This window comes from Penaeus chinensis, chromosome 36 (assembly GCF_019202785.1).
Source record: "Penaeus chinensis breed Huanghai No. 1 chromosome 36, ASM1920278v2, whole genome shotgun sequence".
NCBI lineage: Eukaryota > Metazoa > Arthropoda > Malacostraca > Decapoda > Penaeidae > Penaeus > Penaeus chinensis.
In genome coordinates this window covers 25,612,556-25,624,863 of record NC_061854.1, presented here as the reverse complement: position 1 = coordinate 25,624,863, position 12,308 = coordinate 25,612,556, and the positions used below count along the sequence as shown (strand labels likewise).

General features: G+C 36.5%; 1 protein-coding gene across 3 annotated transcripts; it reads left to right on the top strand.

Annotated features, from left to right (window-relative positions):
- Positions 1-302: 302 nt before the first annotated feature.
- LOC125044992 (DNA polymerase lambda-like) lies at positions 303-9,758 on the top strand. 3 transcript variants are annotated; one of them, XM_047642000.1, is made up of 10 exons: positions 303-392; positions 3,128-3,946; positions 4,063-4,245; positions 4,664-4,843; positions 5,003-5,131; positions 5,302-5,470; positions 5,590-5,681; positions 5,944-6,029; positions 7,733-7,808; positions 8,122-9,758. In XM_047642000.1, the coding sequence occupies exons 2-10, from the start codon at positions 3,188-3,190 to the stop codon at positions 8,227-8,229; spliced, it is 1,782 nt and encodes a 593-aa protein (XP_047497956.1). In that variant the 5' UTR covers positions 303-392; positions 3,128-3,187; the 3' UTR covers positions 8,230-9,758. The 3 variants fall into 3 exon arrangements, 2 of the variants coding, with proteins under 2 accessions (XP_047497956.1, XP_047497955.1); XR_007116520.1 differs by having other exon boundaries at positions 321-475; positions 5,949-6,029; positions 8,122-8,179; XM_047641999.1 differs by having other exon boundaries at positions 321-475.
- Positions 9,759-12,308: the final 2,550 nt, after the last annotated feature.

Below are 12,308 nucleotides of genomic sequence, written 5' to 3'. Positions count from 1 at the left end.
GTGTGTGTGTGTGTGTGTGTGTGTGTGTGTGTGTGTGTGTGTGTGTGGTGTGGGTGTGGGTGGGTGTGGGTGTGGGTGTGGGTGTGGATGTGTGGGTGTGGATGTGTGTGTGTGTAGCAAGGCGATATTATCCACGTTTTGGTGGTGTTAACAGCTTGCCAGTGAATCTTCTACCTATTGAATGTATTTATACCTTCGTTTGTACCGGTCTGAAAATAATAAAGTAGCCATTTCCTTTTTAAGCGGCACCAATAGTTGAAACATCAATTAAACTTTTTGACATATTTCATTACCGTTCGTCAGTTCTCACGCGACCAAACGAATTCGCAGGCATTCCAACCGCCAACCGCAGCGGACGGGCCGCGGGCGGTCCCTTGGCGACAGGCATAAACGTGCGTCAGTGTTGAGAGATTACACTTATCACTGTGAAAATCGTTTACCATTTTATCAGGAGTTTATCTTCACCACTTCGAAGGTACAGCCTTATTGGAAAAGGGAAACAGTCTTTATTGGATAGAAATACAAAATTAAATAACTATCTAAACCATTTCCATATTTCTTCGTACGGTATTACCGTATAAAACATGGATATTTTATTTTGTGAGTTTGATTACGAGGACCTTAGCCAAGTATGTGTCGTTTGATTCGGGATCATGAAAACAATTGCAAATGCAAAAATGTTAGAAACTTCTGTTAGTCTGAAGGTCAATGAAGTCCTCGGCCTCCGTGCGGTTTCTGGCAAAGGCCAGCAACAGGAAATGGAAATCTACAGCATATCAACTTCGTCATATTTTCCCAAGAGATTGTATACATGTATGCCAAATATCTGCAAATGAGAACCAGCCTAAATTCTGTTTGCAGTATATGCATAATGGAGATATGACGTGTCAGAACAGGGACCATGGCAACCACATAGAACTTGCACCACTGAGATTATAAGCAAGTTGTAGCTTAGAAAATATGATTTGAAAGAATGTCGCACCTTGAAAGTTACTGAGTCATATATAAGTTTAGTCGGTGACAGAATAGCCTCTCCTGGAACGTAGACAAATAATTTTTGATTATATGATTTCTTGTATGTTTGCAGGGCATTCTGGGGGGAAGACCCTACTTGATTGTACTATTTCTATACAAATTCTGTGTATTGTCTTAATAGAATTACACATGAAATTTTTAATTTACTATTTAAAAAACTGAAATTTATAGTTCTATTGATTATTAATTGCCTCATCAGATTAGGCCTGACTGATTTTTTGCATAATTTGTAATTGTTAATAATAAGAATACATGAATCATTAGAGAAGATCATCACTAGCAGCAACCAGCAAGAGAGAGCTCTGGAAGACCTATGAGGCAATAACTGTCTGGGAGGTCAACAAGCTGCTTGCCTGAATTTACGGGTAGATCAATTTTCTTTGCTCGACTGTGCCCCGACAGAGAAGTAGTAATCGTGATAGTTATTGAATAGGCATTTTTTGGAACATCAGCATATATGATAGTAATAATAGAAATAAGAAGAATAAGAATATTATCATCATCATCATTATTGTTATGATCATTGTGATTGTCATTGATATTGTTTTTATTATTATTATCATTATTATTATTATTATTGTCATTGTTATTGTTCTTTTTTTCTTTATTACTGTTACTACATTTATTAGTTTTATTATTTTATTGTCTGTATTATTATTATTATTATTATTATTATTGTCATTGTTATTATTATTATTATTAGTAGTAGTAGTAGTAGTAGTTTTACTATTACTACTATTTTTAATATTATTATTAATATTATTATTATTATTAATTTTGTAGTAGTTATTGTGTTTTAATATTTGTTATTTTTTATTAGTAATGATGTTATATTATGATTATTGTTATTGTTATTTTCTTTTATTTTTATATTTTTCTTTATTTTTTAATTGTATATAATTGTATTTGTTGCTCCAGTGGTTGTTTATTTTTATGATTATAATTATAGTTGTAGTTATTATCACTGGTACTATTCACATTGTTTATTATCATTATTAGTTATCAGTACTTGTTATTGTTGATATTACTAACTTTATTTTTATTTTTATTTTTATTTTTATTGTTGTTCTTCCTATTATTATTTGTTATCATTATTTTTATTATTATTGCTGTAATTACTAATATCATTGACTTTACCATTATTTTTTATTTTAATGTTCTTTTTATTGTTATTTTTACCAGTTATTAATGTTATTATTTTTAACCATATTAATTCATTGTTACTGTTTTTATTATTTCTATTAGTAATAATGTCATTGTTATTGATATGAGCATGATTGACATTATTTTTATTATTATTATTGTTATAGTGATTGTTGTTAGTAACTAATGTTATAGGTCATATTATTATTCGTGTTGTTATCATTATGAATATAATATTACTTTTTTATGTTATGATGATGTCTTATTATGAGCCTGTTATTACTACAGTATTATAATTTTCATTACTATTACTCTAGGCTAGGTTATTATTATATATTATCATTATTAGTTTGTATTATGAATTTTATTATTGTTATTGTTGTTGTTGTTATTATTTTATTATTATTGTTATTATTATTATTATTATTATTATTATTATTATTATTATTATTGTCATTGTTATTATTATCATCATTATAATCATTATTATTATTATTTGTTATTACTATTACTATTATCACTATAATTGTAATTTCTCTTCTCCATTTTCCTTTTTCTTGGAGCAAAGAGGCCATAGCATCTCTTATCCACATAAGTTTGATGAGTGATTATGTCCTTTATTTTTGAGCTTTGATTGTATATGAAAAAGAGTCTGATGTTTATTAATTTTTGTCCATCTTACTGCTGTCCGATTCTGAACTTTTACCGTTGAGCAAAGCAAATATGCATGTGTATGTTTTTAAATTTGAAGTATTGGATAGAACTGGCTTTACATTAGAGATGATATATAGAAATGTGAAGACCAGTTTTATTGTAGCAATAGACAGGACATCTTCATATATGCAGTGCTAAAAAGTGTGTGTGTGTGTGGGGGGGGGGGGGGGGCAGGTCTATTTATTATCATTATTTTCAGTAGCAGAAATAATATTTGAATTTTTCTCATTTCCAGATATTTACAACATTCAACTCTGAACTGTGATATTATATTACAGACTTTCTTTAGTCAAAAATGAAACGAAAGATTAATCAAGCCTCTGCGTCAAGGAAGAAAGCAAAGGCAGGCAGTGAACAAGATCAAGTACTGAAAGCAGATTTCTTTGCAGGGTTAAAATGCTTTATTCACCCTGCAAACTTTGGTGTAGGTAGACTCAATATATTTCAGAAACTGGTGAAGAACAATGGTGGAGATGTTTACGATACATTGCCGTGGGCTTGTGAAAGGGTTACTCATGTGATCTTTGAGGAGTCTTTGGATGCTGACAAGATCCAAAAGTTGATTGATCCATCACAGTATCAAAATGCCATTTTTGTAAGATGTTCTTGGTTAAGTGCTTGCTCAAAATCCAAAACTAAGATTGAGACCAAAGATTTTGATATCAAACTGTCATCAGAATGTTCAAAGGATAAGAAGAATATATCGTTTTCATCTGAACCACCAAAAGTAAACAGTCAGAGTACAAATGTGCTACAAAATGCAGCTTGTTGGGATTCCATATCAGGAAAGAAAAGAAGCAAAGACCCCATTGTTACAACCACCATACAGTCCGGAGAACAGGATGAGAATTTGCTTTCTAGTGAGAGAGAAGGGCCGTTACCAGAGAGCTCCACAAGATGTGAAACCAAAGATATTAGCCCCTCAGTTAAAGATCATCTTCAGAAAGATACAGATACAAGGAATGCAAGTAGAGAAGATGGTAATACCTCAGAAGAAAATATTACAAGGAAAGGGAGCTTCAAAAAAAGAAAGTTCTTTCCCAAAGAACTAAAGGTACAAATATAGTTTAAGGATATTAGATGTTGCCATATCCTAGATGAAATGTAAATATTTCAAAATGATTTTGTTATTAGTAATAATAAGATCAATACAATATGCTCTTATTTCAGGAGAAATTTGCCTGCGCAAGACCCTCAAGCAGTCAGGTCAAAGATTTCAATTGCCACATTACTGTAGAGCTTGAGAAGTTAGCTGCAGCTTACAAAAGCAAAAAAGACACATGGAGAGCCCTTGGATATCAGAAAGCTATTTCTGCCATTCGTAACTACCCAAGGCCTATTACATCCAGAGAGGTTTAAAACCTATACTTACACTTCCCAAGATTTCCATTTATCTGCTTGATTGAATTGTAATAATGTTGGTTCAGTGAAAATATAAGTCTTAAAGTTAAAAAATTCTTAATCTGTTGATTCCAGGGATACATGTATACATATTTCGTTCATTATTTTGTTTACACATAGATGGCTCCAGAGTCTATTAATAGGCCTACTCATTCTTACCACCCCATTCCTTAAATTTTCAGAAAGAAAAGTTTTTTATTCCTATTACTATTACCATCGTTAATAATGGTGCAATGATAATAATGATAATGATAACAATTTTAATGGTAATGGTGATAGTAACAGAAATAAAAACCTTTTCCAGGGAATTCAAGGAATTAGGTAAATATATAGGTTTCAAGATTTGATGAAAGGATGATGTTTGCTGCAGGAGGCCCTCAGTATCCGTGGCGTGGGAGGACGCTTAGCAGACAAAGTTGCAGAGATTGTAGAAAGTGGGAAACTAAGGAAAGTAGCTGAAGTGTGTGAGGATGAAGAAGCTAAAACACTGCAGCTCTTCATGGGTGTCTGGGGAGCTGGACCAACCACAGCACATGGCTGGTACATTCAGGTGAGTGTACAAAAAAAGACAAAAACTTTTGACTTTGTTTGTGTTTGTGTGCATTATCATGAATATGGCTTATTAAACATGATCACATATATAAACAGTCATAGACCTAAATAAAGCAGTGCATGATTAGGCAATCAAGTTCATTTATTTATTTTCCAGGGATACAGAACACTGGAAGATCTACAAGAAAAAGGGAATTTGACTAGACACCAGCAAATTGGTCTGAAGTACTATGATGATATAAATAGCCGCATCCCTCGTGAAGAAGTTGCAGAAATTGAGAAATACGTAAGTGCACACAGTATTATAAAAATGTATATATTTGCAGTATGCTTTTTTTCTACTTCTTACTATTCTTTCTCTTCTTTTCTTTTCTTTTAACTGGCAAACAACAGGAATTTTTACATGAGTATTTACCTAATTATTTCACCAAAGGTTATGTAAATGTTGGTTTCTAGGTCCGGTCTGCTGCACTTAGTATTATAAAAGGGCTGATTGTGATGGTGTGTGGCTCATACAGACGTGGCAGAGCAACTTGTGGAGATGTTGATGTGCTGGTGACTCACCCTGATGGCCAGTCTCATGAAACTATATTCCAACCACTCTTGAATAAGTTGAGGGAAACAGGTACAGCATATGTTTATACTTTTTTATATTCATAAAAAGAAAAGAAAAAGAAAATATATATTTCTTTCTTTCTTTCTTTCTTTTGTGCACTGCATCCTTTTTTTTTCATATGATTCCAGGTTTTTTAACTGATGACCTTGTTACTCAAGACGATAATGGTAACCAGAAGAAATATCTTGGTGTATGCAAATTACCAGGAGAAGATAGAAAGGTATGAAATCTTTCTGACAATTTTTTTGAACTAGGTGATATATAATTTATTCACTCACTGTATTTTGGTCTTCACTATTTTTATGAAGAAAATTTAAATAGTATCTTGAATTGTGCAAAGTGAAATAGTCTGTTTTTCTTTGTTTTCAGTATTAATTTTCATTTTGTTAAAATTGTTTAAGAATAATAGATATCATGATTATTCAGGAAGGTGTCTACAGATTATCCTATTTATACAGATTATTACTTTTCTTTCATAATAGCACAGACGATTGGATGTGATTGTGGTCCCATACAGTGAATTTGCTCCAGCTTCAATGTATTTTACTGGCTCTGCTCATTTTAATAGGTAATTACAGCTAACCTTTTCTATATTGAATATTGAATATTTTTAGCAAAGATTCTCTCTCTCTCTCTCACTCTCTCTCTCTCTCTCTCTCTCTCTCTCTCTCTCTCTCTCTCTCTCTCTCTCTCTCTCTCTCTCTCTCTCTCTCGTTCTCTCTCTCTCTCTCGTTCTCATTCTCTCTCTCTCTCTCTCTCTCTCTCTCTCTCTCTCTCTCTCTCTCTCTCTCTCTCTCTCTCTCTCTCTCTCTCTCTCTCTCTCTCTCTCTCTCTCTCTCTCTGTTTCTCTCTCTCCCTCTGTCTCTGTTTCTCTCTCTCTCTCCCTCTCTCCCTCTGTCTCTGTTTCTCCCTCCCTCCCTCCCTCCCTCTCTCCCTCCCTCCCTCCCTCCCTCTCTCCCTCTCTCCCTCTCTCCCTCTCTCCCTCTCTCCCTCTCCCCCCCCCCCTCTCTCTCTCTCTCTCTCCCCCCCTCTCCCCCTCTCCCCCTCTCCCTCCCTCTCCCTCCCTCTCCGTCCCTCTCCGTCCCTCTCCGTCCCTCTCCGTCCCTCTCCGTCCCTCTCCCTCCCTCTCCCTCCCTCTCCCTCCCTCTCCCTCCCTCTCCCTCCCTCTCCCTCTCTCTCTCTCTCTCTCTCTCTCTCTCTCTCTCTCTCTCTCTCTCTCTCTCTCTCTCTCTCTCTCTCTCTCTCTCTCTCTCTCTCCCTCCCTCCCTCTTTCTCTGTCTTTTATACATATTTATATAGATAGATAGATAGATATTTGTGTCTGTGTGTGTGAAGGAAATGGGGAAATCAGGCACAGGCTCTTCGGACCGCTAATTGACTATTTGGTAGCTGAGCACATGTGAAGCCATCTGTATGAAGCAAAATTCACACACACACACACACACACACACACACACACACACACACACACACACACACACACACACACACACACACACACACACACACACACACACACACACACACACACAAACACACACACACACACACACACACACACACACACACACACACACACACACACACACACACACACACAATGGGCTGTACATAACCCTACTGCAAATGGGTTAAAAAGGATTTTTTTTTTTTTTTTCATTGTTTTATTTGGCCTGGATTTGATTAATTACAGGAGTACTGTTCTGGGAATATTTTCTCTTCTTTATACAACTTCTTAAGTGTAATTAAGTGACATATTCAGTAGATGTCTAAAAATTTGGAGGCATGTCCAAAATTACTGAGACTTATAAGTTACTTGAGATATTCTAATTCTAATACAATTCTAATAGTACTTGCAGTAAAACTACAGATTATGTGCTTTTCAAAGATTCCAATTTCCAGTTTACATAAAGGAACCATTAGGGCTTTTGATGATGTAACTCTGAGGTGTGCCATGCCTAAAAATTACATCCATTTACCATAACGAAAGTGTAGGAGGGGGTTGTTTGACTCCTGAGATTTGTGGTAACAGCTGCCATAAACTATCAAGACAGTATATGAATTTTAGTTTCTTTTGATATTAAAAGGATTTGATCTTAATTTGTTTCTTGTATGGTTTGTGATACCTCTAAATATCTGTGGGTATATGTATGGGTTGGTAAATTAAGGCATATGTGTTTGAGGAAGTGTTTTCATGTTTAATTCTTTAAGTCTCCAAATATCAAAGGTACTTAATATACTTTAAGATGAGATATTTTATTTTTGTTATAGATCTATGAGGCTGCTGGCTATCAAAATGGGAATGAGTCTGTCAGAGCATGGACTTCGGACTGGGATCATAAGACAGGTTTGTTCTATTAAAGTATCCAAATTTCAAGGATCCATCATACTAATGCCAATATTTAAAACATTTAGATTCACAAATGTATACTTTTTCCAAGATGTATATTTCTTAATAATCATTAGATTATATTAGTTTTGCAGTGTTTGTTTGATGTTGTTTGTTTTAATTGCAGATGGATTTTGAGATAATTTCTATACAGCCATCAAACTGCATTATTATGAACATAGTTATCCATACTATGGCACCATCAACAACATTTGACTTTGACAAAGAGAGATCTGGTGTAATTCTTCACCTTTCTATCTTATTTTTCTAGAAAGGAGAGAAACTGACAAAAGGGCAGTTGCTTCACACACCCACAGAGGAGTCTATCTTCAAGCATCTTGGACTGGATTATCGTTCACCCGAGGAGAGAGATCATTGACCTCATCATTGTAGAGAGGCCTAGGGTGGAGTAAAGAAGAGCCTAGGCCTTGAGTGGATAGGAGAATCAAACTCAAGAGGTGCAGAGTAGTCTTGTCTATTTTACAGCGAGCATGTGGTATAAATACAATATGGGAAATGTGTTGTCTGCAGCTGAGTACGCTGATAGGCTGAACGGCTGCATCCCACTCTCCTGTGTCATGGCAAATCAGCACACACACTGACCTCACTGGCAGCATCCCACCAGCAACCTCAGCACTCAGCTGTAACCTGCTTGCCTGCTGGCTGGCCATGCAGAGGCAACTATGGCAGGCAAGGCTGTGCCGGTGCCAAGTGAGGAGATTGTGGCATCCGCCACATCATATTCTGAACACAGAAACACTGACACCATCTGCATTCATTATTTATCTATGCAATTAATGGCAGAACTTGATTTTGACACATCTAGTGATAGCAATTAAGATTGAAATGCACTTTTAGAGGCTGATGTGAGAGTTAAAGGGATGAGAGGCAAAATCCCAAGTCTGTTTCTCCTAGCTGTAGAGGCCATATATGGTCTAGAGAAAGAGGTTTAGAGTGTTGTCGTGGTGTATGACATTTTCTGACTTTTAATAATTCAGACCAAAGTATGGAACCAGTCAGATGCTTTATTGCTTTTCAAGTATAAATTTGTTTTTAATTTATTTAACTTAATGAAAAAAGAGGCTATGATCCATAGATATAGAGATATCTGTATAATATATTTAACTTAATCTTAACATTTTAGTTTACCTAAGAAAAAATTACCGTATTGCAGTGTTTACCTCAATACAAAAAGTATGCAATTAAGATTTTATTTATCCATTAATCCACTCTCCATGAGCCATACACAAATACAAACTAGGAAAAAATCACCCCCAGTAAAATTCAACCACTTAAATCATCATCATTTTTAAAAACAGATATTGCTCTAATTAAGAGGAAAATATTAGGCAGCATAACATTCAGTATATCCAGTGGCAGTTCCTCCCCTGCATATCTTAGCAATTCATTTGTCTGGTGATTTTGGATATCAATATCAGATAGTTGTGGAATAGCTGTTTATATTTGATAAATAGCTATATTCATATTTTATGTGTGTATTGATGTAGTATGTTTTTATTGATTTTTAAGTATGTATTTGTATATTTTAAATAATTTTTTATGATGTTTCATTTGAAATCCTCTTATAGATTTTATATATTTATCATTAGTTTTGAGGTAATCATACCTTTTCTTTTTAATAGGAATTGGACAATTACTAAAAAGTGATAATACCCAAATAATTATGTATAAATGGATGTCCTTTTGTGGCTACTGTTGTGACACTTCCTATAAGTAATGCACTGTACACTGTTCATTGTCAGTGTGAAATGCCCTTCCATGATCAACATCTACTTATACATTGCATTTATGTTAATCTTTCATCCTGGAGTATGTGATATTTTAAAATATTAAATATGTTTTCAAAAGATTGGTATAAAATGCTGTTTATAAATTAAATATATATAACATCAGTATCAATATCCTTTTGTATTTTATTAAAGGTTGTATACACTAGAAAGTAGGAAACTACAAATATTATGCATGCGTGCGTGCGCTTGCATTCATGCCTGTTGTTATCGTGGAGGGCATAGGACCCAAAGAAAGTGATCGCCTCAGCCTTTGGCTCAACTAATTTTGCATGGTCTTTTCTTCCCTTTTCTTTTTTCTTCTATCCACTTCCTAAGGTGTAAGAGCCATGCTGAAAGGATGAATAGCTTCCAGGAGCAGTGGGCACGGTATTGCCTTAGTTAATCACCTAACCCTTACTGCTTATGGGGACCCTGAGGGGTAAGCCAATTCTCTTCCCCATATATTTCAGTATTACCATGGCCAGTGATGAAGATTTTGTATCCTTACTTATGATTCTCCCTATTACCCCTTACTCTAATAATACCCTCTTCTTCCAACAATGTCTCCTTAAACAAGTAGCAGAGTTTCCTTTCTTTGCTGTTTCCATAGTTCAAGCTTTGCAATAGTTACATCTGAGTCCAAAGCTCTTGCATTATCTACCCTGACTGACCTCACTGGCAACCTTATTCCTGCCCAACCTCACTTCTCCCATAATACTTGTACCAGAATTTTTTCCATCTCCCTGGCTGATTGCACTGTCTACGACAAGGACTGGCAGACTGTGAAAACGAGTTGATTGCCTGCTTCATTGTCTATGATGCAGTGGCAGTACAGTGCTATACTACTCTTCTCAGAGACCAGCAAAGTCCTTCACTAATAATGCCAAGATTTGCTTCCATAGACATGAACTCCCAGGGGTGTCATTTCAGCTTTATTCTTGTGGGTGGAGTGGGGGGGGGGGGGGCAAGGGCGGATAGGCAAGTAAAGTGAACCGAAATTTAGAAAACTGGGTTATTCTAGGGGCATTTTCAAGGTACAACCAGACCTACATTGGTGTCCCCTTGCTCGATGTCGTGGGGGCTTAGGAGACAGGCCCAATGTAGGGGATCACCCTTACCTTGCACCTCAGCCCTCGCCTCTCTTCTTCACCCCCTTCAATAGAATTTTATTTATATATATATATATATATATATATATATATATATATATATATATATGTTTGTGTAATTTAGAAAAAAAAAATGTGGCTCTAGGTGGGGCCACATTGAGAGGGGGGGGGCAAAAAGTTTTTTTTTTGGGGGGGGAACAGTTCCCCCCTAATTGATGCCCCAGCCTCCCCCATGAAGTTTATATAGGTGGAGTATCCTGCTCTGTCCGACCATATTGATCTCCTCCTCACCAATGCCAGAAATGTTAGCATTTTGGCCACCCTGCCAAACACTTGCTCCACAGCCTGCTGGCGTGATGGGCCCAACCTGGTCATGACCGTTCAAATTGTTCTGCTCAGTTGCACACATGTTCCAATTATGGTAGCTCCCATAATGTATTTTATAGGAGCTACCCTACCTAAAACCTTAAATCTGCAGTAGCAGTTCTCAGATTCAACCATACTTTTAGTTTTCCACCTCTACCTGAATCCAACTTCCTTACAATAGAATTGTATGCGTTCCTCTTTGCATTAGAACACACGTCTTCGCTCCCTTCCTCAGTCTTCACAATTTTCCCCAACCCCAAAAACTCGTTATCCCTCATACAATCTCTACAGCCAATCACTCTTGCCCGCAAGATTCAGAACCAACTATTCCATCTAGACATACAATGCAAAATTGTTTTTACTGAATACCTGGCCACATTGGGATCCCCAGCAATCAACAGGCAGATGCAATGGCACACTCCGCTGCTTTGTCCACATCCCATCAACCCAGATATTCACATACACCAGACTCTGACTACTACCCTCATTTCAAAACCTTCTTCTTCACCCACTGGCAGTCTTTCTGGTCTAGCCTCACCACTAATAAACTACATAAAACCTTCCATCTCCCCTTGGTCAATCTCATTCCATAAAAAAACAGATGCTGGACACATGTCACAATCTGATCCACATTTATGCTCCTTATGCAACATTCCTCCACATTTATGCTCCTCATGCAACGTTCCTCTTTCAGTCCCACACATTCTACTATCCTGTCCCTGCTTTACAGCAACTTGTAATTCTGCTTTTCCTCACTTGTTCTCACTTTCCTGACCCCCCAACCTCTCAGAATCCCCTTCCTTAGACAACTTGCACACCTTCCTCTGACGCATAAATATCCTCCATTTGATCTGTCCTACTCTCTTAACTACCACCTCTTCTAACTATACCCCATCAGTTCCCCCTATCTGTCCTTTCCACTACCATACTACCCTCTAGTGCTGTTTAACCCATACCTTCTTGCACACTTTACCCTATAATTAACTCCCATCCTCTCAAGGTGTCTCAGAATCTCCCCCAGTATCTTTTCCTTCTATCCCGTAGCACCCTACCTCTACTCCCTCTCTCCCCCATTCAAATTCCTTTTCCAGTCTGAATCCAGATACTCCAATCTCTAACACTTCCCAATGTCTACACTTAACTGTCACACCGGACAATCTACAAGTTGTACCCCATATTCTCCTACACCCACT